Raw genomic sequence first — 26,447 nt, forward strand, 5'->3', positions numbered from 1 at the left:
CTTCCTCCTAAACTGGCCCTGGACTATGATACATACACTACACAATACATAGACATAGGACTATGGTAGGGATTAGATTGTGAGTCCCTCTGAGAGACAGTTAAGTGACAAGACCATATACTCTGTACAGCGCCATGGAAGAGGTCAGCGCTGTATAAATACTAAATAATAATAATAATTGTCCATTGTAACGCAGCCGACACAGTGGGAAAGGGCCCTTTCAAATGGTTCCAGCTCTTTCGCTTTTTATTTATTTATTTTAATTTCCTGCATGCAAAAATCCATTTCCACCAAAAGAGTGAGACTCCAGAGATGCCGGAGCATTTCTTGGAGCTGATATCTCATCTTGGAACAAGAGATGTAAAAATAGAGCAAGTAGCTCAGCCCAGATGTCAGCTCCTGAAATCTCATTTTTATATGGGCTCTCCCTCTTTCTTTGTAATCACTCTTGCATCTGTCAGAACACTGAGTGAAGTGTTTACTCTGCTTTCTCTGTACGTACAGATAGGTGTTTCCCTTTCAGCCCCTGTCCCAGTGCAGCTCTGCGTCCTGCAGTCCCGCCCCCCTTTCCCCTGCCGTGTGTCTCTGCGCTCACACTTGTGTATCATAACCCTTTATAATCTGCACCATCTGGCTGGGTGTAATCTGTACATTAAGGGATAATGCATTGAGCAAGCGGGGATTATGGCTTCATGCAATAAAAATGATTCTTCACGCAACCTGTCATTCTCAATCTGTAATGAACCCTTTATGGGAAATAAACTCCAGAATTATTTCAAACTAATAATGAAATAATTCTGTATGAATACGATGAAAATGATTTTAGGAAGCAAGAAATAATTCACTGTTTGAGTTTTGGGCCTGGAATTTACACACACTTCATAAATACATTTCTTTGTGCTCGATTGGCTTCATATCGATCTCTGATTTCACTTTACATGCATAAATCACTACAAAAAAACATACCTGAATAACATGTAAGGCATAGCTCCCAACTGTCCCTCCTTTGGAGGGGTAATTCCTCTTTGGCGACCCTGTCCCTCTTTCTCCCTCATTTGTCCCTCTTTCAGGGCTGATGTACAGATGTGTGTAAATATACATATTTTTTCTATTGAAAAATGTGTTTAATTGATTCTAAATCCCATCAATTAAATTGATATATTTATTTTCAAATGTTAAAATGAAGGAAAACTAATGATGATAGAGGAGACCAAACCATACCTTTTGGTTCGGAGTTCCTTGTTATATGCATGGCGAGGGGTGTGGTGGGGCGTGGTAAGAGCCGTGGCAGGGGCGTGTCTTAGGCCTTGTTCACATCCAAAATCAAAATCGCTGCGATTTTTTTGTGCGATTATTTTTAGCGCCTCCCAGCACTTACCTGCACGTTGCCGTTTTTTGTAAAGCACTTTTCTAAGTGCTTTTGCAGAGTGATTTGTTTTTTCACTTCCTGCGCAAGTCAGGAAGTGAAGTCTTTCACTCAGAAAATAATACATACAATGAATTTATTCTTAAAAGCGCTGGGGAAATCGCTATACAAGGTGCTTTTTCAAGCTTTTTGCGATTTCCCTATACCTTCCATTAACCCTCCTGGTGGTCTATTAAAACCCGCCAGGGGGCAGCGCAGCAGTTTTTTAAAAACATTTTTTTTAAATCATATAGCCGCTGTGCAGCGGCATCCCCCCACCCGCTTTGATCGCCTCTGGCGATCTCCGATCAGGAAATCCTATTCAAAGAACGTGATTTCCTGGAGGGCTTCCCCCGTCGCCATGGCGACGGGCGGGATGACGTCACCGACGTCGTGATGTCATTGGGAGTCCCGATCCACCCCTCAGCGCTGCCTGGCACTAATTGGCCAGGCAGCGCACGGGGTCGGGGGGCGCGGCATGCGGCGGCTAATCGGCGCGGAGCAGCGGCGATCGGAGTGCACACGCAGCTAGCAAAGTGATAGCTGCGTGTTGCAAAAAAAAAATTATGCAAATCGGCCCAGCAGGGCCTGAGAAATCCTCCTGCGCGGCTTACCGCCAGGTAGGTTAAGGCAAATCACCCCAAAAAATGGTACAGGCACCACTTTGGTGAGCGGATCGGAATCAAACCGCTCGGATGTGAACACTCTCATAGGGAATCATTGCACAAGCGCTTTTAGGGCGATTTTCAAAATTGCCGGCACTTAAAAAATCCAGAAAGCGCCCTTAGTTTGAACAAGCCCTTAAAGTCTCCCTCTTTTTTAGCTCAAAAAGTTTGGAGGTATTTTTAAGGGCCCATATCATCTAAATGTGTTTTGATTTGATTTTCGTAACGCATACAGTTTTCTCTTCACAACCACACTTGCACTATAATGGAAGTCGCAGTGTGGGGTTTCCACTAATGCGATAGGATTTTTACATAAACGCCAGTGGTGTAGCTAAGGCGCAGTGGGCTCCAGTGCAAGTTTTACATTGCACTCTATACATTACAGTTGATATGGTGCACCAAAACCTGGCATGGACAGTTGCAGTGTCATAGAGGTTCAAGAATGGGCACAGGGAACAGTTTGTTAACAACTTCCGGACCTTGATGATTGAAATCTATGCCCTGTTTTGATCCTGTTATCAGGGCCGGATTTAGGCCAAGGCCACCTAGGCCATGGCCTAGGGCACCACAGGAGGAAGGGCACCAAAGCAGCAGGCTAAACTGGTGCAGCATTTGCAAGCTTGCAAATGCAGCAATGCAGGGAGATCAGGCGAGCACCTGACCGGTACTCTGCTGCTAGCTGCCTGTGCAGCAGCCACCTTGCTCTTTGTTCACGTTTGCATTGTGGTCGGTGGCTATGGACTTGGGCAGCATTGGAGATGTGAAGGAAGAGGAAGCTTCTGCACTGGAGACGAGTGAATAAATGAGTGACACTGATGGCTGCTGCGGTGCGAAGGCGAGCTGGCTACCTATACTGAAAGGGGAGTGGGAAAAGGAGGGATTAAGGGAGTTATCTGGCTACCTATGCTGGAGGGAAAGGGGGAGAAAGGGGGAGGAGTCACCTGGCTACGTATACTAAAGGGAAGGGGGGGGGGGTCATCTGGCTACCTATACTGGAGGGAAAGGGGGGAGGGGTCATCTCGCTACCTACACTAGAGGGAAGGGGGAGGGGTCATCTCGCTACCTATACTGAAGGGGGCGGCTGGTGACAGTGGCCTAGGGCGGTAAAGAGTACAAATCCGGCCCTGCCTGTTATACCTGCCAGGGCGTAGATTTGAATCATCCCGCTGATCGCATCGCTCTCTCCCCGACACAGATCACTCGACTTGCTCACACAGCTCTGCCGTCATAGCAACAGCAGAGAGAGGAGCAGCGGTATGTGCGGCGTTTCGTCGGTTGGAGGGGGGATGGCCTAAGTTAGAGTGTACGCTTGTCGGTGAAAAGTGATTTTTGAGGGAGCGCTTAAAGAATTCAAATGTTGGAGAGTGATGGATATATTGTGGAAGGGGATTCCAGAGAAGGGGTGAGACAAGTGAGAAATCTTGTATATGTGAATGTGAGGTGGTGATTCTAGAGGAGGACAGAAGAAGGTTGTGTGCAGATCTGAGATTGCAGTTGGGTTGGTATCTGGAAACTGGTGAGGAGATGTACAGGGGAGATGAATTGCTGAAAGCTTTGTAGGTTAGGATTAAGAGTTTGAAATGGATCCTCTCCTCTCCATACATATGTGCCTTAATACATGAGGTATTCATAGAGAAGCTTGGAGGGGCACAACAGCCAGTTCACTCCTATGATCATGCCCACAGGAGGGAGCAGAGGGAGGGAGTGGATGAGGTCAAATGATAACTCTGTGCTGAGGAAGAAATTCCTGGTATCTCGTCCACAGGAGGGAGGGGATGGGTGAGGTCAGATGATAACTCTGTGTTGGGGGGGAAAAAAACCTCTTGTGATCCCGCCAACAGGGGGGAGCAGATGGAGGGGGTGGGTGAGTTTAGATGAAAACTTTGTGCTGTGGAAGATTCTCCTGTGATCTCGCCCACAGGAGGGAGCAGAGGGAGGGGATGGGTGTGGTCAGATGATAACTCTGTGCTGGGGAAGAAACTCCTGTGATCCCGCCCACAGGAGTGAGGAGAGGGAGGGGATGGGTGTGGTCAGATAACTCTGTGCTGGGGAAGAAACTCCTGTGATCCCGCCCACAGGAGTGAGCAGAAGGAGTGGATGGGTGTGGTCAGATAATAATTGTGCTAGGGAAGAAACTTCTGTGATCCCACCCACAGGCACGAGCAGAGGGAGGGGATGGGTGTGGTCAGATGATAACTCTGTGCTGGGGAAGACAGTCCCCCTCTGCTGGCAGCTTTATACTTTGTGCACAGACCTCTGGGTCATGTGATTGACTTACTATATTTCCACAACGGCTGCATGAAACGTGTGAACTGTGTATTGTAAGTAATAGCACAGCCCCCTATTCACCTTCTCTGAGAGCGAACGATGCAGGAGGATGAGCCCATGCTGATCAGTGCATGCAGTCCGCAGTCCTAGAAATGAAAATCTCTCCCCGCTAAGCCCTGACGTGAACTTTTAATTTCAGACGAACAGATGCAGGTTGGTAAGATGGGAGCAGATGGATGGAAACATTAATTACACATAGAGACACATCAAGCCTCTTATCATACACATCCTTCTTACAGGCACTTCCTCTGCACACACATTCTGTCTATGTAATGATATGTCTCTCTCTATTCCAGGTGCAAAAGGCATCGCACGATCTCAGAGCATCCACAATGACGTCCCCACCTCCGCTCGCCTCACACGCCAAGAGCAGCGCATACGCCGACATACGCTGACAAGCGGGATCGATTATAATACGGTACCTAGCACTTTCACTCTCTGCTTTGGTGTTATACAGCTAAAGTGGACCTGAACTCTTGCACGGGACACAAGGAAAACGGCGAGAAATGCACCCTGTGTGTTTTTAGAGAGAAGAGCCTGTCTGTTTCCCCCTCATCTCTAAGTAATCACGAGTGTCATTTGATCTCGCAGCTGTGTCCGCTCAGGAATCTGGGCTCCCTTGGCAGAGCAGCTAATTTGTAAACATAGGGTGTTAACCCTTTCTCTGCCTCCATGGAAGCAGGAGGTAGACACACTGCAGATTTATTGCAGGAGTTCCATAAGCTGTAACAAAGAAATGCTTCTCTTTCAAGTGTATTATGCTGTTGCTTATCTTTTAGAGCAGAGAGGAAGTTCTAAGTTCAGGTCGGCTTTAAAGAGAACCCGAGGTGTGTTTAAAGAATGTTATCTGCATACAGAGGCTGGATCTGCCTATACAGCCCAGCCTCTGTTGCTATCCCAAACCCCACTAAGGTCCCCCTGCACTCTGCAATCCCTCATAATCACAACCGTGCTGTGAGGCTGTGTTTACATCTGTAGTGTCAGTCTCAGCTGCTCCCCCGCCTCCTGCATAGCTCCGGTCCCTGCCCCCAGTCCCTTCCCTCCAATCAGCAGGGAGGGAAGGGATGCAGGCGGGGACTGGAGTTCTGCAGGAGGCGGGGAGAGCAGCAGACTGACACTATAGAGATAAACACAGCCAGCTCTGACAAGCTGTTTGTCAGCAGCGTGGCTGTGATTTATGAGGGATTGCAGAGTGCAGGGGGACCTTAGTGGGGTTTGGGATAGCAACAGAGGCTGGGCTGTATAGGCAGATCCAGCCTCTGTATGCAGATAACATTCTTCAAACCCACCTCGGGTTCTCTTTAAGATGCGATACTTTCTCTTTAGAGTTGCACCAAAGCAACTCATCAGATGTGTTTCTCCTGGCAGCACACTTCAGGTTGCACGTTTGATGGGTGAAGGGATTATTGGTCATTGTTTTAGCCATCGGTTTGATGCTTGGGAACGAAGGAAGCAATTTGTGTGCGCTTTAGTATAATGGCTGCCGCATAGACCGCATTTGTAGCTATAGCGCAGCTTGACGGGGGATAATTGGGTGCCGGCGGCGCATGTTAAATAGCATTGGTTGAAGAGAATTCTGCAACAGAGGTGACCTGGATATGGGGGGGGAGGGGGGGGGTGAGTAGGTCAGTGTTTGGCATTGGTAGTGGGAAGGTGAATGGGAGAATAGGTTAGGGTTAGGCAGTAAATAATAGTGAAAATTGCGGCGGGGGGTCGGTTGGGGTTAGGCATCGGTAGAAAGAGATGTGAGTAGGATTAGGTGATAGTAAAATATTGGTAAAAACGAACAATATTTTACTATGGGAATTGGCCACTGACAATAGTGGAATGGCGGTAATATTACTGATATTCCACTGTTGGCTTTCCCAGGAGCGCCTAAATTACCGCAGCGCTTTTTAGAAAAGTACGCGCTTGGGCAGGCTTGTTTTGCTGCTATTAAAAATTAGCAACAAACATTTGGCCGTCGCTACATTTTTTTGACCAAATGTGTTGTCTGTGGGTGCAGTGGGAAGCCTCTTTGGAGCAGCAGAGGAGGCATCTATTGAGTATCCTTGCAGGAGCAGGGTGGGTAATGCTACCTACGCACTTTCAATCACTGTTGTTGAAAGGGATCAAAACTTGACAGTTTGGGACTGATTTCTGTGCAGACATGTCACTAGCCTAGAGGCTAGTTGGTTACTACGGAGCAGGGAGGAGGGACAACGTGTGGCACACAGCAGAACAGTTTCTGCTAGGTGGGGTGAATGGGGGGAACAGAGCGCTTGGGGGTCACTCGGGTGTGCCAAATTTTTAGGGACCATCAGGGAGGATAGATTCTCGCTTGAGGTGGCCTTTATCATATCTATATGTTGCGGCCGCATGTAATTTGGGTGCAAAAGATGGCTCTCAATGCGTAAGTTAATCTTGGGAAATGTATTACAATGACGTCTTCCTTTGGACGGGTAATTCAGGGTACGGCTGTCCGGCACCCCAAACTACAATAATTTAAATGAAATGCAGGCTGTGTGGCTATAGCTATTATTAAAGGGATACTGTAGGGGGGTCGGGGGAAAATGAGCTGAACTTACCCGGGGCTTCTAATGGTCCCCCGCAGACATCCTGTGTTGGCGCAGCCACTCCCCAATGCTCCGGCCCTGCCTCCGGTTCACTTCTGGAATTTCTGACTTTAAAGTCAGAAAACCACTGCGCCTGCGTTGCCGTGTCCTAACACCCACTGATGTCACCAGGAGTGTACTGCGCAGACACAGACCATACTGGGCCTGCGCTGTGCGCTCTTGATGACATCAGCGGGATCGAGGACACGGCAACGCAGGTGCAGTGGTTTTCTGACTGTAAAGTCAGAAATTCCAGAAGTGAACCGGAGGCGGGGCCGGAGCATCGGTGAGCGGCTGCGCCAACACAGGATGTCTGCGGGGGACCATTAGAAGCCCTGGGTAAGTTCAGCTCATTTTCCCCCGACCCCCCTACAGTATTCCTTTAAGATTACCTCAGGCACATCTCCAGTCATGCTTTTACCATTCCTCCAGCCATGCCTTCACCATGTCTTCAGGCACACCTCCACATGCCCCCACCACAGAGGTGCTTGGCTCTTTTACTGACCACATATGCTATTGCTCCGTTGACAATAGCGACTTCTTATTGCCTGATGAAGCGGGATCAAACCTGCGAAACGCGTTGCATATTTGGAGTACATAAACAAAATATATTGACTGTCTTTACTACAGTGGTTGTGTGTCTACTTGGAGGAGGTAAGTCCACCACTACCTCCTCTATTTACCAAGAATTTGGTTTTTTAAGCTCATTTAGCTTCCTTTTATCCTTTTGGCGCCTCTGTTCTCCTGCATAATATTGAGTCCACCCTGGGTGTAGAGTTGAACCCCCTTTTTCACATCTGCAGAGAGCGACTTCTTATTCCTGAGTGGGGTCAGGAAAATCTCCCCACCTGCCTTTACAGTGGTTGCCTAATGGTAACCCTGGTTTGTGAGTATTAATATTTACTCTATCTAGTAACTATTTACCAGTACATATTACACTATTGGGGTTCTTGGTGTTCCTTACACCTCAAATCACATTTCTAACCCACCTCCAGTCACTCCCTCACCAGAACTCCAGTTGCCCTTCACCAAATCTCCAGCCAGGAATGCCATGAAGAAATTAGGCGCATTAAGGTGGCCACTAACAATCCAATTGCCAGTGAAAAATCGTTTGAGCGATCAGATTATTCTGATTGGAAGGGAAATCGTTCACTACACAATCAACGAACCAATCATTCTAATCCAAATTTTGGTTTGACAAAAATCCAATCGGACGACTGTTTTTATAATCGTAAGTAATCGATTGTGTTCATCAACGGAGATTATTTACAACCAATCCGATGAGAATTGTCTGATCGCTCTAATGATTTTTCGCTACAAATTGGACTGTTGGTGCCCACCTTAAAGGTGCCGATTAATGGTACAATTTTTTCACCCAATGCAATCTTTCGCTGCAATTTTTATGATCAATTGTATTCAAAATTCGCAGTTTATGAAGGTAATTGATAGTGAACGATTCTTTGGTCGATTACTAAATAGGATAAAATCGATCTGAAAGTTGGATTTTCGGATCGCATTTGAAGAAAGAATTATTCAGTAAATGTGAACCAAACGATAATTGCCTTCTGATTAGTTAGGATCGTTCTAATTTAGTGAAAAATTGTACCGTTAATGGGCACCTTAAAACTAATTTTCATTCTTCAAATTGATTATTTATTTCATGACTAGTCTTCCTTTTCACTAGCATTTGGAGATAAACAATGCAGAAATTTAGAGATGGGAAATTAAATTTAGCACAGTGTAACTATGTTATTTTTTTTAGGTAAAAAGTTTTATTTATACAGTTCTGTTCAAATGGAAGGGACTATTAAGAGCAGGAGGGGGGGGGGGGCCCTTCCAAAAGCGGGGCACGTGAGCCGTGTGATTGGCAAGAAATGAGAATGAGCCATGGCATCTGTAGGCACATCTGTAGGCTGATCAGGGCAGACTCTGATCAGGTGGCATCTTGGCAGTGGGGGGAGACATACAGTGATGAGCATCAAAGAAAAGCCCAGACTTCTCTGTATAGCGCCCTCTGTAGTTCATGCCACTTTCTGCTTCTTTAGACTCAGCTTCCTACCTCCTTCCCTGTTCTCACTGTCTTCTCTTTTTGTCTTTTCCTTTTCCCCCTCCCTGTAGAGACCCCTGAAGGGTGAATGAGAGACAGGACAGGGTGGGTGAGGAGAGAGTGCTGGACAGGGGAGGGGTGGGAGAGAGCGGGTGGCGAGGGAGTGTCAGCTCTACCCGCATAACTTCACTATTCACACAGGACTGTTGTTTGGGAGCAACAGGAGGACAAGTCTGTGCGGCTCTCTGGAGAAATCTGAGAGGGGGGTCATTCAGGGAGAGAACACCAGAGATTCAGGTAGAGTCAGGTAGCGACTGGGGGGAGCGCCAGCTGCGCCGCGGGTCAAAGTGGGGTGCCTGACGAGGGATATTCAGCAGCAGAAGGCGGCCGGGGAGGAAGGAGAGAGGATTAGAGGGGAAAAGAGAGGGGGGGAGAGAGAAGTGACAGAGGGTGACCAGGAGTGTAAATCCATACAGAGGAGAGGAGGAGGGGGGGGGCTGGGAGGAACAGACAGGTACATACACAGGCACGCCTAGCACTGCACAGGGACTACAGGCACACACCCACTGGGGATACAAAGCACAGTCACACACACAGCCATGCATGCACACATTATCAGCACAAAGCCATGAGGGGACACCAGCACATGTGCAGCCTCCTCATACATGTTCACCAGTGACTGCCCCCCACACACATGTCATGCATGGCTGTACAAGCTGCCTACACCATCCTCATCCTGCCTCTGCACAGCAGCCGAGAGGCCCTGACCTTCTACCTGTGGGTGAGTCTCTGTCCACTGGGGGCATTTACTTTATCTATCTATCTATCTGTGCATGAAACAATCTGTATATCCCATATCTATCTATCTATCCCTCCCATATATATCCCGTCTATATCTGTATGTCTATCTATCTATCTATCCCTTCCATATCTATCTATCTGTCCCATACCTGTCAGTCTATCTATCCATCCATCCACCCACCCACCCATCCATCCATGTCTTCTGCAGTGGGTGACTGCTCCTGTCCCCTTGTCATTCTCTCCTGTGACACACGCCTGTAAATCTGATAATCCTCTGCAGGGCTGTGACAGTCAGTCAGTGTGTATGTGACAGGCACACCGGTGACTGTGTGGCCAGTATATGAACCCAGATTACAGCCCAGCTCTGATTTGCAGTGTCTCAGCCGTGTCTGCTGTCATCTTATCCCGTCACCTGCACATAAGCCCTGTCACACTGGCCTATATATCTATAGGTGCAGAGTGCATCATCTTGCCGCCAGATTGTTGTGTATTTTAGGAAAATGCGTTGTGATTGGTTGGGAGAGTTTTTCAATCAGCGCCCTCGCTTTCTGCATCTGCCGAGAATGTCTCAGTTAGAGTTTACGTTCCGTATCCTGGCTGTGTAGGTGTTTGCTGTAACGGCTTTAGCTAACTCCCCATCATTCATGAAGTTAGAGATAAATAACTTCATGGGAATCTTTTGATTTTATTTTTAGCTGCAAGAAATGTGGGAGCTGCTGGGAGGAGTGTTGTGATGGAGCAATAGCCAGTTGCATCAATAAAAAAGCACCAGATTGTTTTTGTCCTCCGACTGTACTGTCAGGCCCCTTTTACACTTGGGCAGTACGTTGTATTGCAGTGTATTACCGGCCAACTTGCACGGCATTCCTGGAAGTGAGGCATGCTTTTAGGGGTCACAGTTGTCTTTCAGTCTTCTGTGTGCGTTTTCTCCACACCATGCAGAAAAACACGTTTTTTTTCTATGTAATTCATAGAGGAAACGCCTGCAAAGTGCAGAATTATTGTGCACGACGTCTGTTTTTTTTTTCTGCACACAAAAAACACATTCAAGTATGAACGACCCAGTAACCATAAGTTTAACCAGCTAATATTTTTACTACCGTATAGACTTCATCTTAGCTTCAGGGGCGTAGATGTACTTACCTCGCCGCTGCACGCACTCCGCACACATTCACGTTGCCGCCCGTTAGTAGAATGATCGGTGAATGGGAGCGTATGTTCCCATTCACTGATCAAAGTGCCTGTGATCAGTGATCACCAGCATCAATGAGGTACCTGTGGTCATTGATAAAGATAAAGTGAAAGCACACACATACACATTATTTCCTGTGTACTGTTGACCGTACACAGGAATAAACCTAGGGGGGACATCTAGTGGCCAAATGAAAATAAATAAGTCCCTTATTAAAATGAACCCCTTTCCTCACCCACTCTCCCATAGTTACCAAAATAAAACATTTGTATATATTTAAAAAATGACATTTAAAAAGAAATACATAAATAGTTACCTTAGGGGCTCTTATTTTTTTTTTCATATGTATGTCATGAGTGTATATTACTGTTATTTTTGCAAATACGTGCTTGTACTTATTGAGGGACGCAAAACAAACTTTAATTCCAATTAAAATATTATTGCCATACATTGTACTAGGGACATGTTTAAAATTTTATAATAACCAAGACAAATGCGCAAATAAATTGTGTGGGTTTTATCCACAGTAGCACGTTTTATTTTAAACTATAATGACCGAAAACTGAGAAATAATGGATTTTTACCATTTTTTTCTCTAGCCTTTGAGACTGCATAATGCAGGGTCACAGCGCTTTGAGTCCCCAGGGAGAAAAGCGCTATATAAATATTATTGTTATTGTTGTTATTCTCATTAAAATGTATTTAGAACAAAGTAGTTTTTAGCAAAACCTACCACCCAAAGAAAGCCCAATTAGTGGTGAAAAAAAACAAGATATAGATCATTTTGTTGTGATAAGTAGCGATAAAGTTATTGGCAAATGAATGGGAGTAGCGCTGAAAAAATCTGGTTCATAAGGGGAAAACCATTTAGTGGTGAACTGGATAAATGTGTTCAGAGAACATGGTCTTTGCCATATAACACTTGAAATAAAGTGGACCAGTATACACTTTTAGTTGTCCAATAGGATGGTTTTTACATGCAGACACTATATCCTCTTCTCTGGGGGGCACAAAAAATGCACTTGTTTCAGATGAAAAGGGAACCTGAAGCGAGAGGTATATGGAGGCTGCCATATTTATTTCCTTTTAAGCAATCCCAGTAGTCTGGCAGCCCTGCTGATCCTCTGCCTCTAATAGTTTTAGCCATAGACTCTGAACAAGCATGCAGCAAATCAGATGTTAGGGCTGGTTCACACCAGAAGAGCTTTTCTGAGCGCTTTGTGATTTTAAAAGCTCTTGCTAATGTTATCCTATGTGTGTGTTCTCACTGGAGCGATGTGATTTTGTAAAAATCCCCCCCCCCCCCCCCATAGCATTGCATTAGCAAAAGCCTTTAAAATCTCTAGCGTTTAAAAAGCTCTTGTGGTGTGAATCAGCCCTAAGGGCCCTTTTCCACTAGCAATCACTATCGCTAAACACCAGCGATTGCAATTTTTCATTAATTTAGTTAAAGCAGATCTGAGATGAAAAACTAACTATAACAAGTAACTTGTCTATATATGTTACCTAAAGTTCAGATAGCAAATGTAGCTGCAAACAGAATATGATTGATTATTCCTGTGATACAATGACATCAGCCATGTTGTTTGTAAACATTACACAGAGGCAGGCTTATCTGCATCTTGAGCAAAAAAACCTAATCCCCCCTCCTCCTCCCCTCTGCCTCTGAAATCTCTGGATAATAATAGCTCCCCCTCCTCCTGCCCAGACTGAGCTCCCATGAGCCCTTGCTACTGTCTGAAAGTGCCTTGGCTCTCTGAAAACCTGTGGGCGTGGCTTGTGTAGTTTATAGGGAATTAGAGTATTAAAACAAAAACAAAAAAGTATTTGGTTTGAGGAATGCCCTATAAACAATAGGAAAGGAACACAATTATGCAATGAGTAAAAGTTCATCTCGGATCCACTTTAACTGATTGTGATTTTACATACACAATACACTTGCATTGCAAAATCGCCCTCAGAATCGCTCCAGAAAGCGATTGCGCTTTGTAAAAAAGCGAATAGTGGTATTAGTGGAAAATACCTACTGCGATTCCTATGTTAAAGTAGCAACCCTAGCGATTTTCAAAAAATCGCTAGCGTTTTGCGATTTTGCTGTAGTAGAAAAGGGCCCTTACTGAAATTTCTGTTAAATCTGACATGATTAGCTGCATGCTTGTTTCCGGGGTTATTCAGACACTACTGCAGCCAGGGATCAGCAGGGCTGACAAGCAATTTGTATTTTTTATCAGGAAATAAATATGGCAGCCTCCATATACCTTTTGCTTCAGGTCCAGTGTATAGATCAGCCTTTTTAAAAGCTGAGCATAATAAAGTAATTAGCAGTTACCTTCTGTGAAAGCTGCATGGCAAAATGACTTCTGTTCCAGAGCTTTACTCCAGAGAATAATTACAGACTACACATAGAAACAATGGCCCTAGCGACTCAGCATACCTGCCTAGGATTCATTAAACATTGTCTATTATTAAGTGGCTAACGTTTACAGCAGGTATTGCGCATAGACACGCACTGTAAAGGCCGTACACACGCTTGATTGATGCCTCCCGAAGGGGAACAGGTGACATCACTGGGCTGAGGCTGTACAGACCTGTAGTCAGCCTAAGGGCTAACGGCACGTTCTGTGGCAGTGTGTGGGGAAAGTGTCACGCGGCAGGAGGGGCAAGCAGCGAGAACACAGCTATTGGCCATCGCTTAACCGAGTTGGTTCGCCTGGTAGTGGTCGGGGGTTGCTATACACACGCCAGATTAGCAAGTGTGCCGGCCTTTAGTGTCACCTGTCAGGACTGAGCTTAATCCTGAGGGCAACACTGTTTAAAGTGAACCTAAACCAAAAAAAAAAAAAGAGTTTCATTTACCTGGGGCTTGTACCAGCCCCAGCAGACGTCCTGTGCCCTCGCAGCCACTCAACGATCCTCTGGTCCCCCGCAGCGGCTCAGAAATCTCGTACTGCGCCTGCACAGGATGCTCCTGGCTCGGAAAACTGATCAAGGACGCCTGCTGCCAGGGACGTGCAGGCGCAGTGGCCATCAACTGGCCAGTCAGTGGAAACCCAAACTTAGCCATGGCGGGGGACCGGAGGATCGTTCCAGGACGGCGCACAGGACTTCTGAAAGGGGCTGGTAGGAGTCCCGGGCATGTGAAACTCATTTTTTTCCGGGGGGTGGGGGGGGGGGGTAGGTTTCCTTTAAGAAAAGAATGGTATAGAGATCTGTTTGCTTTAGTATACCAGTGGGACGCATACTGTTACTATGGAGGCGGAGGGAAAAAGGAGAGACATGTGATGGAGCTACTTCTGGGGGGCGGGTTAAGGAGGGAAACAATAGTTTTTAAAACTCTTGTGAGGCAGCACTCAGTTTTGGAGAGAGAAAGACTGACTGTTAGGTGATGCTTGCCTTGCTTACAGAACATGGTGACAACATCAGTGTGCTACAGCACTTCATTGTCTAAACCAGTGATCTACAAACGTGTCTCTCCAGCTGTTAAGGAACTACAAGTCCCACAATGCATTTGCCTTTATGAGCCATGACTGTGGCTGTCAGACTCCCGCAGTGCATTGTGGGACTTGTAGTTCCTTAACAGCTGGAGAGCCAAGTTTGCAGATCACTGGTCTAGACAGCAGGAAGAGGATGTGTCACTGACCAGCTGCATTATTTTAACTGCAGTGGATGAAAGTGAGGTCAGGGAGCTGTGTGTGCTGGCAGATAGGAATTGGTTTTTGAAAACATCCATGTCAATTTTACAATAAAAGGATGAGTTTGGTGAAAATTATGCATTTTCATGAATATAGTCAAATAACCAGAATACACATAATAAAATAAGCAATTGCTAGCAGTGATGAGTAGATTTATTGAAGTGGCCACTCCCTTTTTGTTGCAACAATGAGTGGTTCTGATTGATGTGATCGCAGCAAATCAGAGCTTTACAAATCTATCAGCTGATCAAACAAATCACATGCTTCTCCACTAGTTCTCTAAGACATGACCATCACTACACTTGGAATGTTATCGTAAGTGCTGATTGGCTAGAGCAGTTGGTGAAGCTAAGCATAACCCTGGGACAATATCTAGTGGCCAATTAAGGCTGATTTCACACCAGAGACAAGCGCCAGCGATGTGTCGCGCCCGACGCACTGCATTGCACCGTCAAAAACAGGCCTTCAGGGAACACCTGGCTGTTGCGCAGTGTTCCCTGTCTGGCCACTGGCCAAGCAGGAAGTGACACGCGTTTGCCATCACTTCCTGCTTTGGGTATGCGGAAGTGCAGGGAAGCATATTGTTAAAATACGCATGCGCGCCACGACGTCACGTCTGTGCTTTTTTTGTTTAATCTACGCGTTGCCATAGACTAACATGACTTCCAGGCTGACACAGATCGCCGCAACTTGATGCAGTGCCACAGTGTGGTTAAAATGTCACTTCCGCCGCATCGCACCGTAATCATAGACTCATTGCACGGCGGTGGGGGTAAAAATACAGCACCGCCTTCCTGTGAGAGGACCCTAAGGCTTTATACTAGGAAAGGTCAATGCGATGAAAATAGACCAATCATTCCTGCCAAGGTGGAATTTGATTGGTCCATTTTTAACATGCCTACATTTGCACACAAAGGGCTTGACTCACTAAACCGTGATAACTCTTATCGCGGCCGCGGTAGCATTTTTTGCATGCATTTTTGCGTTTCCATGCGCAATCACAAATTTCCGTGCGCAATTGCGGATTTTTACAATTACGCTACGCACGGAAGTGAGCGCGGCCGTGATAAGAGGTATCACGGTTTAGTGAATGAAGCCCCAAATGTGTTTAATCGTGTATCAACTCAGAATGATTGTCATCTCATTAGCTTTGGGTATTCTGAATGCCACTGGTAGGTATAAGTAGATGCAGGTTATTAAGTCTGTGCTATCCATCTATCCATCTGTGCTGAGATCTTTATTGTACATTGATCCTTCATGCTGCTCTCTGAGACCTCACAACTCTTTAAAGGACTTACAAGTCCAAAAATCGAAAATTTGATCATTACCTGTTTCATATTTGAATCCATAGGTGAGTTCCTCTGCGCCCTCCGCTCTATTCCGCCGCAAAAGTATTCTTTTTATTGCCCCCAGGCTGCGACCCGACCCCACAGCACGGGTCATCTCCTACGCCACACTCAAGATGGCCGCCGCAAAGATCCGCGACTGCGCAGTACACATGGCGGAGAGTGCGGCTGCGCAGCTCTCCGCCCTCGCCCAGCCGCGTACTCGCTGTCAGCGTCCTCCTAGTGTGACAGCTGGGCGAGGGCGGAGAGCTGCGCAGCCGCACTCTCCGCCATGCGTACTGCGCAGCCGCGGATCTTTGCGGCAGCCATCTTGAGTGTAGCATAGGAGACGACCCGTGATGTGGGGTCGGGTCGCAACCTGGGGGCAAAAAAAAGAATACTTTTGCGGCGGAATAGAGCGGAGGGCGCGGAGGAACTCACCTATGGATTCAAATATTAAACAGGTAATGATCAAATTTTCGATTTTTGGCCTCGTAAGTCCTTTAATACATGTATTTTTTTAAGCACACCTGAAGTGGGAGGTATATGAAGGCTGCCATATTCAGTTCCTTAAAAACAATACCAGTTGCCTGGCAGCCTTGCTGATCTCTTTGGCTGCAGTAGTGTCTCTCACACACCTGAAACAATCATAATTTATTATTATTGATTTATAAAGCACCAACCTATTCTGTGGTGCTGTACAAAGTAATGAACAAACACAGGGCACATAATAATACAGACAGTGGTATACACTAATATACAAAATACAGAATTGGTACAAAATACAGACTTGGTAATTACAGTAACAAAGTAACATGATGACCAAAATGTGTAACAAATTACAAGACACAAAAGCATGGGAGAGCCCTGCCCTTGCCAGCTTACAATCTAAAGGAATAGGGGCCCTCTGCCCTGCAAAACAGATTGTTTCAAAACATCTGTTTTGTACTGAAAATGGCCATTTTACAGGAAGTAGTTAAAGAGGAACTCCAGTGAAAATAATGTAATAAAAAAGTGCTTAATTGTTACAATAATTATGTATAAATGATTTAGTCAGTGTCTGCCCATTGTAAAATCGTTCCTCTCCCTGATTTACATTCTGACACTTATCACATAGGCCTCAATTCACTAAGCTTAACTCCAGTCTTTAATAACTCCTCTGAGCTGTTTTACAGTTATCACAATTATATCACCATGGTGATAACTGTAAAACAGCTCAGAAGAGTCATTAAAGACAGGAGTTAAAGCGGACCCAAACCAAACTTTTTTTTATTAAAAATATTTAGTTGCACCACTCTGACACATACAAAGATAAATAAACACTCCTTCAAGCCTATGAGCATTTCAGTGCATGCTTTTCACCCTTCTCTTTTTATATCTAGGGTTATACTGGGGGCAGCCATTAGCAATTCCTCCATTGCCAGACACCATCTATTCCACCAGTTTGCCGGAAAAATCCCGGCAATTTGAAAAGAAGGGAGGGGTTCCTCCAATAAATGTAAAATATTTTATATTTGTCATCATGCAGCTGAAAAAAGGCTGCTATTTATTATAATAATTTAGAAAATAGGTTTTATTTCTGAAATCTTGTATTTTTAATTTGGGTCCACTTTAAGCTTAGTGAATTGAGGCCATGGTGACATTTTTACTGCTGGCAGGTGAGGTCAGTGGAAGGAGATGCTGCTTGCTTTTTTGGCAGTTGGAAACAGCTGTTATTTCCCACAATGCAATTAGGTTCACAGACAGGAAACTGTCAGGAGTACCATGGTCCTCACAGTTTCCTGTGGGAGGGGTTTCACCACAATATCAGTCATACAGAGCCCCCTGATGATCCGTTTGTGAAAAGGAAAATATTTCTCATGGGAAAGGAGGTATCAGCTACTGATTAGGATTAAGTTCATTTCTTGGTCACAGTTTCTCTTTAAGCAGCCATGATGAGAAATGGCACAGTAATGAGTGATAGTTTTGGAGTTGAATTTTACAGCTACCCCTGAAAGACATCAGCATTTACCATTTATTGCTTTTCACATCTTTGCTCTGCATATTACACACTAGCGAGTCTCTTTATGACTATAAGCATTTCATTAACAGACATGTGAGAAATGGTTTATGTGACAGAGAACTCGCTGGCACCCGCCATAGATATCGATCACCTGCTCTGAAGGATTAAGTTATACTCATGGCTGCACAACAAATATTTATCACGAGATGGCCACATGCTTCCCACATTCCTCAGCTCAGTGCTGCTAATTCCATGAGCCCCGCCATGCAGACACAGTGCCCGCCTGCTGGTGACTAGAGTTGGGCCGAACCTCCGATTTTAGGTTCGCGAACCTGGTTCGCAAACTTCCGCGGAAGGTTCGGTTCGCGTTAAAGTTCGCGAACCGCAATAGACTTCAATGGGGATGCGAACTTTGAAAAAAAAAATAATTATGCTGGCCACAAAAGTGATGGAAAAGATGTTTCAAGGGGTCTAACACCTGGAGGGGGGCATGGCGGAGTGGGATACATGCCAAAAGTCCCGGGGAAAAATCTGGATTTGACGCAAAGCAGCGTTTTAAGGGCAGAAATCACATTGAATGCTAAATGACAGGCCTAAAGTGCTTTCAAACATCTTGCATGTGTATACATCAATCAGGTAGTGTAATTAAGGTACTGCTTCACACTGACACACCAAACTCACCGTGTAACGCACCGCAAACAGCTGTTTGTGTAGTGACGGCCGTGCTGGACTGGTGCGCACCATGGCCAGAGTGCAGGTTTTGGTGGCTTTACAGCCCATATGGTCGCCTGGCTGATGTAGCTGAATGACAGAACAGTGACTGTCCAGCTGATCAAATTTGGTCTGACCACAATGAGGCAACGACCTTATTATCGTGGGTGTGCCCCCCGAGACACTCATCTAGGCGCCGGTCATTGCTTCATTGTGATACGCAAGACCCTTCACCACGGCAAGGTAATGATCGCGAAGGGGAATGGGCGCATGTACATGCCTTTTCTTTTGTTGTTGCAGCTGCCCGCAGTGCAGCCAGAAAAATTAGGCAGTCATGTACACGCACCAGAAAAATTATTACAGCGGCCGCTAGCAGCGGCCTAAAAAATTCAGCAATCCGCCTGGAGTCCCGGACCCTGTTGGTGGTGGCGGAGAAGGTAGTCAAGCGGCCTGCAGGCAGACATGCTGTGTGGAGGGACTGGGAGCGACTTAGTCTTCTTGGGGCAGGCCAGGCAGCCAGTCACACGGCGTGCAGGCAGAGATGCTGTGTGTGCGGGGACTGACTTAGTCTTGGGGCGGGCAGCAGCCCTCCGGGATCCATGCCTCATTCATATTGATAAAGGTGAGGTACTTAACACTTTTGTGACTTAGGCGACTTCTCTTCTCTGTGACAATGCCTCCAGCTGCGCTGAAGGTCCTTTCTGACAGGACGCTTGCGGCAGGGCAGGAGAGAAGTTGGATGGCAAATTGGGACAGCTCTGGCCACAGGTCAAGCCTGCGCACCCAGTAGTTCAAGGGTTCCTCATCGCTGTTCACAGCAGTGTCTACATCCACACTTAAGGCCAGGTAGTCGGCTACCTGCCGTTCCAGGCGTTGGTGGAGGGTGGATCCGGAAGGGCTACGGCGAGGCGTTGGACTAAAGAACGTTCGCATGTCCGACATCACCATGAGATCGCTGGAGCGTCCTGTCTTTGACTGCGTGGACACGGGAGGAGGATTAGTGGCAGTGGTACCTTGCTGGCGTTGTGCCGTCACATCACCCTTAAAGGCATTGTAAAGCATAGTTGACAGCTGGTTCTGCATGTGCTGCATCCTTTCCACCTTCCGGTGAGTTGGTAACAGGTCTGCCACTTTGTGCCTGTACCGAGGGTCTAGTAGTGTGGCCACCCAGTACAGGTCATTCCCCTTGAGGTTTTTTATACGGGGGTCCCTCAACAGGCAGGACAGCATAAAAGACGACATCTGCACAAAGTCGGATCCAGTACCCTCCATCTCCACTGAACAGGGTCCACTGAACAGAACAGGTATGCAGTGGCGGGTTCACTAAACAGAACAGGTATACAGTGGCGGGTTCACAGAACAGGTATGCAGTGGCAGGTTCACTGAACACAACAGGTATGCAGTGGCGGGTTCACTGAACAGGTATACAGTGGCGGGTCCACTGAACAGAACAGGTATGCAGTGGCAGGTTCACTGAACAGGTATGCAGTGGTGGGTTCACAGCACAGGTATGCAGTGGTGGGTTCACAGAACAGGTATGCAGTGGTGGGTTCACAGCACAGGTATGCAGTGGTGGGTTCAATGAACAGGTATACAGTGGCGGGTCCACTGAACAGAACAGGTATGCAGTGGCAGGTTCACTGAACAGGTATGCAGTGGCGGGTTCACAGCACAGGTATGCAGTGGTGGGTTCACTGAACAGGTATGCAGTGGTGGGTTCACAGCACAGGTATGCAGTGGTGGGTTCACAGCACAGGTATGCAGTGGTGGGTTCACAGCACAGGTATGCAGTGGTGGGTTCACAGCACAGGTATGCAGTGGTGGGTTCACAGCACAGGTATGCAGTGGTGGGTTCACAGAACAGGTATGCAGCCAGACAGGAACAAGTTAAGCCTAACTAATCTTTCCCTGAGAGACAGTCTGCAGCAGCTCGCCCTACTCTCACTAACGCAGGCAGCACACGAGTGACCGTAATGGCCGCCGCTGCCTGCCTTATATAAGGGGGGGTGGGGCTCCAGGGGCTAGTGTAGCCTAATTGGCTACACTGGGCCTGCTGACTGTGATGTAGAGGGTCAAAGTTGACCCTCCATGTGCATTATGGGGCGAACCGAACTTCCGCAAAGGTTCGCCTGCGGGACGCGAACGCGAACCACTGAAGTTCGCATGGAACCGTTCGCAGGCGAACCGTTCGGCCCAACTCTACTGGTGACTGGTGGAGCTACCACTGAGGAGATCCTTGTTACTGATCTTATTAAACCCTCATATCCCATGTGCCCCGCCCCGCAGACACAGTGCCCGCCTGCTGGTGACTGGTGGAGCTACCACTGAGGAGATCCTTGTTACTGATCTTATGAATCCCATGTGCCCCGCTCCGCAGACACAATGCTCGCCTGCTGGTGACTGGTGGAGCTACCACTGAGGAGATCCTTGTTACTGATCTTATGTAACCCACATATCCCATGTGCCCCGCCCCGCAGACACAATGCTCGCCTGCTGGTGACTGGTGGAGCTACCACTGAGGAGATCCTTGTTACTGATCTCATTTAACCCACATATCCCATGTGCCCCGCCATGCTGACACAATGCCCGCCTGCTGGTGACTGGTGGAGCTACCACCGAGGAGATCCTTGTTACTGATCTTATGTAACCCACATATCCCATGTGCCCCGCGCTGCAAACACAATGCCCGCCTGCTGGTGACTGGTGGAGCTACCACCGAGGAGATCCTTGTTACTGATCTTATGTAACCCACATATCCCATGTGCCCCACCCTGCATACACAATGCTCGCCAGCTGGTGACTGGTGGAGCTACCACCGAGGAGAACCTTGTTACTGAACTTATGTAACCCTCATATCCCATGTGCCCCGCCCTGCAGACACAATGCCCGCCTGCTGGTGACTGGTGGAGCTACCACCGAGGAGAACCTTGTTACTGATCTTATGTAACCCTCATACACCATGTGCCCTGCCATACAGAATATACATTGCACTCCTCAATCCACCTACACTGGGGGGGGGGCACCTGCCTGCCTGCCTACCTACCTAATACTAAGGTCCCCTCTGTCTACCCATACTGGAGGGCTACCTAGGCTTCCACGGTTCGGAGAGTGTACTGGTTAAGGTAGAGTGACCATATTTTTGTGGGTCCAACCTGGGGCGGGGGGGGGGAAAAGTGGGAAGGAGTGAGGAGCACGCAGCGGCGAAGACTGGGTGAGGGGGGCTGCGGCGCGCACAGCGCGCCGCGCCGAAAAAATGGGCGTGGCCATGACATTGTATGGGCGGAGCTAACGTAATGATGTAACAGCGAGGCATAAGAAAGCAGTGTTTACGCCATGATGTGGACAAACGAGACTTTGTATCATGGGTGTGCAGAAACTGTGTGATGCTAATAGTATACCGTAACCACAAAGCAGCAAACATAGCCATCTATGACCATTAAATAATAAATGCAGTAACAGTTACCCCGGACACCAGAAAATAAACGCAATAGGCAACATGTCAGTATAAAATAAATGCAATGCGGGCAAACATGTCAGTACAAAATAAACGCAATGCGGGCAACATGTCAGTACAAAATAAACGCACTGCGGGCAAACATTTCACCAGAAAAGAAACGCACTGCGGCCAAACATTTCACCAGAAAAGAAACGCACTGCGGGCAAACATTTCACCAGAAAAGAAACGCACTGCGGCCAAACATTTCACCAGAAAAGAAACACACTGCGGGCAAACATTTCGCCAGAAAAGAAATGCACTGCGGGCAAACATTTCGCCAGAAAAGAAACAATGCGGGCAAACATTTCACCTGGAAAAGAAACAATGCGGGCAAACATTTCACCTGGAAAAGAAACAATGCGGGCAAACATTTCACCTGGAAAAGAAACAATGCGGGCAAACATTTCACCTGGAAAAGAAACAATGCGGGCAAACATTTCACCTGGAAAAGAAAGCATTTACTCACCTGGCAGAATGGTCCGGCCTCTGGCGCGCTGCTCCGTCCCGGGACCGTCTTCCTCCTCCTGCTCTGGTCTCCCGCGCTGACAGGGCTACGGCAAGATGGCGCCCGAAGCCCTGTACTAGTGACACAAATAGGTCTCCAGTACAGGGCTTCGGCAGCCATCTTGCCGTAGCCCTGCTCGCCTGCCGGTGTCGGAAACAGACACCGGAAGAGGAGGCTGGAGCGGGGCTGCGGGCAATGAACTGGCACGGCGTCTATAGACACCGCTGCCAGTTCATTGAGGAGAGAGTGGCCAGAGTCCCGAGGCCGGGACGTCCCGCTGCTGAAAGCGGGACGTTTCCCGGGACCTCATGCAGCCTGGGACAGCGGACCCCGAATCCGGGACGTGTCCCGGGCAATCCGGGACGTCTGGTCACTCTAGTTAAGGGCTCTGCCTGAGACACAGGAGACCAGGGTACAAATCACTGCTCTTCCTGTTCAGTAAGTCAGTGCCTATTTAGTAAGGAGACATTGGGAAAGACTCCCTAATACTGCTACTGCCTACTGCAGCTCTGGTGCTTTGAGTCTTATACTCAGGGCCGGCCTTAGGTTTCACAGCGCCCTGAGCGTAACCAGATTTTGGTGCCCCCCCCCCACACACACACACATTTATCCTCTTCGCGTGTGAGCACACACACACATAATGGGGGGAGGGGGGGGGGGGGCAGATCCCTCCTTTAGTGTATATAGGCTTAGGCTACTAGTCTTGCAGTCGCAGATCCCTTTTAGTGTATTTAGGCAGCAGATCCTCCCCAACCCCCCCCCCCCATTAGTGTATCTACTCTAGCAGCATAAGCATATTCCCCCCTTTAGCGTAGGGAGGTTGGGGAGCCTTACTTCTTGCTGGTCAGTCTTCTCTTCTTACTGTCTGCAGAGCAGTCTGCAGACTTAGTGTCAGTGTAGGTGACAGGATCCTGGGAGCAGGAGAGGACTCGTCGTCACTCAGGACATGCTGCACGCTTCTCTGCAGCAGCCTGAGGCTCAGCGCGCCTCCGTCCATCCTGATTCTGACATATAGCTATAAGTCCCCCCAGTATAGGTAGCCAGGCATAGGTTACCCAGTAAAGGTAGCCAGCTATAGATCCCCCCCAGTATACAGTAGGTTAGCCAGGTAGGTGCCCACAGTATAGGTAGCCAGTATACTTGCCCCAGTATAGGTTAGGTAGGCATTTGTCCCAGCTATAGGTTAGATAGGTAGGTGCCCCCAGTACAGGTTAGATAGGTAGGTGCCCCCAGTGTATAGGTTAGATAGGTAGGTACCTGCAATATAGGTTAGATAGGTAACTGCCCCAGTATAGGTTAGATAGGTAGGTACCCGCAATATAGGTTAGATAGGTAGCTGCCCCCAGTATAGATTAGATAGGTAGCTGCCCCAGTATAGATTAGATAGGTAGGTGCCCCCAGTATTGGCTAGATAGGTAGCTGCCCCCAGTATAGGTTAGATAGGTAGGTACCCGCAATAAAGGTTAGATAGGTAGCTGCCCCCCAGTATAGGTTAGATAGGTAGCTGCCCCCAGTATAGGTTAGATAGGTAGGTGCCCCCAGTATAGATTAGATAGGTAGGTGCCCCCAGTATAGATTAGATAGGTAGCTGCCCCCAGTATAGGTTAGATAGATAGGTGCCCCCAGTATAGATTAGATAGGTAGCTGCCCCCAGTATAGATTAGATAGGTAGCTGCCCCCAGTATTGGCTAGATAGGTAGCTGCCCCCAGTAAAGATTCGATAGGTAGCTGCCCCCCAGTATAGGTTAGATAGGTAGCTGCCCCCAGTATAGATTAGATAGGTAGCTTCCCCCAGTATAGATTAGATAGGTAGCTGCCCCCAGTATAGATTAGATAAGTAGCTGCCCCCAGTATAGATTAGATAAGTAGCTGCCCCCAGTATAGATTAGATAGGTAGCTGCCCCCAGTATAGGTTAGATAGGTAAATGCCCCCAGTATAAGTTAGATAGGTAGCTGCCCCCAGTATAGAAAAATATTTATTGCACATACTAATATAGCTTACACAGAAAAAATCCTAATAACCCTCCCATTAAAAACAACCTGGCTACATACATATAGAGCTAAACCCTGAACTAAAGGAGTGCACTCCTAATGTCTTTAACAGAAAACTGTTATCTTCAGGGCCCCCTTGATAGCATATAGAGCTCAATATTATGCAGGTGATAGCATGCAGAAGCTTCCAAGTAGCGTGTAGGCTAGTACAGTACTCCAACAACAAGCAGCAGCGTTAAGCAAGCAGTTTGTGTGCCTCAGCAGCGTTTAGCAAGCAGTTTTAATGCCTCAAATTCACCCCTCTTGAAGTGCGTGGCTTTCTCTGCCATACGCTTACCCGTCCATACAAGATAACCATCCGGCATTTGCCGGGACTCACGCGTCCATATTGTATATAGGTTGGCGGGGCGGGTACTGTCGGTATGATCGAGATGAACCGAGTTCTCAGCCTGCCCCTCACAAGGACACTCTCGTGTATGCAGAGACGCCGCGATGTGGTTCTTGCGCGGTCGGGGAGCGGGTGGAGGCAAGTAGTAGAGGCCGGGTGGAGGCAGAATGGAAGCGGCTATCACACCGCTATAGCCCACGTGACGCGTTTCACCCGTATCCGGGTTTCTTCAGACGTCACGTCTGAAGAAACCCGGATACGGGTGAAACGCGTCACGTGGGCTATAGCGGTGTGATAGCCGCTTCCATTCTGCCTCCACCCGGCCTCTACTACTTGCAGGAAGTTTAGTGTGTATCAGTAACTAATGTAGAAGAGGCGAACAGCGGGAAGTGAGAGGCGCCGGTGATCGGAACCAGGGAGGTGAGTTCTCTGTGCATAACTTGCCGAGTCTGCATCGGAGGGGGGAGCACGGAGGGCGGCCCGGAGAGGAAGGGAGGGAGAGGTCGGGCTGCCCTCCCCGCGGCTCCCCCCTCCATCACGGCGGCCGCATGTTTGCTCCCCAGCAGCGGCACCAGGGGGCGGAGCGAGACGGACCCAGACGGGGCCGCAGCAGCCACATGCAGCCAGGTGGCAGGAGCGCCCCCTGGAAGCCGGCGCCCTGAGCGATCGCTCCGGTCGCTCAGGTCAAAGGCCGTCCCTGCTTATACTGGAGGGGCTACTCCTAGCTACCTGTACATCAGCATTCAGATTAAAGTGCTTAGTTGGCACTATGCAGAAAGTAAGTGGGTGTTGGGTTGCAGTTTGGGCACTCAGTCTATAAAAGGTTTGTCATCACTGACATAACCTAACAAAGTATGTCTGGACAGATTGACATACAGTAAGTCTGGACAGAGAGCGCGTCTCTTATGCTACGCAGACAACAGATGCATTATAAACGAACAAGTCAAAACGGGTCCTATGGATATTATTGATTCCGTCATCACGTCCGTTTATCTATTGATTTTCATTGAGTTTCAGTTTGTAGGTGGAGTTTTAGCCAAGCCGTAGAGTTGCAACCTTTATTGAGTAGCATGCAGACATTGCAGTAGTGTTAATGTTTTCATGTGCACTTAGTTTGTGAAAGTCATGGTCATTAATGATGTTTCTTTCTCCTCCCAGCTTCGCCGCATGAAGGAGTTGGAGCAGGAGAGAGACGCGTTGCTGGATGGTGTGCAGCTGGTGGATAAAGCGCGGGAATGGTACAGGGAGCGGCTACAGCAAGCAGAACAGCACAGGGGATGGCAGTGCTCACTGGTGAGCTGCAC

At 47.7% G+C, this 26,447-nt stretch overlaps 1 protein-coding gene across 1 annotated transcript in view; it reads left to right on the forward strand.

The window, feature by feature from the left end:
- LOC137528800 (suppressor APC domain-containing protein 2-like) overlaps nt 1-26,447 on the forward strand; it is a 38,598-nt gene that overhangs the window by 2,965 nt on the left and 9,186 nt on the right. The window contains exons 2-3 of the mRNA XM_068250404.1: nt 4,695-4,816; nt 26,302-26,436. Of these exons, the coding sequence (XP_068106505.1) occupies nt 4,695-4,816; nt 26,302-26,436 (257 nt within the window). The remainder of the gene's footprint in view (nt 1-4,694; nt 4,817-26,301; nt 26,437-26,447) is intronic.

Source organism: Hyperolius riggenbachi, chromosome 8 (assembly GCF_040937935.1).
Source record: "Hyperolius riggenbachi isolate aHypRig1 chromosome 8, aHypRig1.pri, whole genome shotgun sequence".
Taxonomy (NCBI): domain Eukaryota; kingdom Metazoa; phylum Chordata; class Amphibia; order Anura; family Hyperoliidae; genus Hyperolius; species Hyperolius riggenbachi.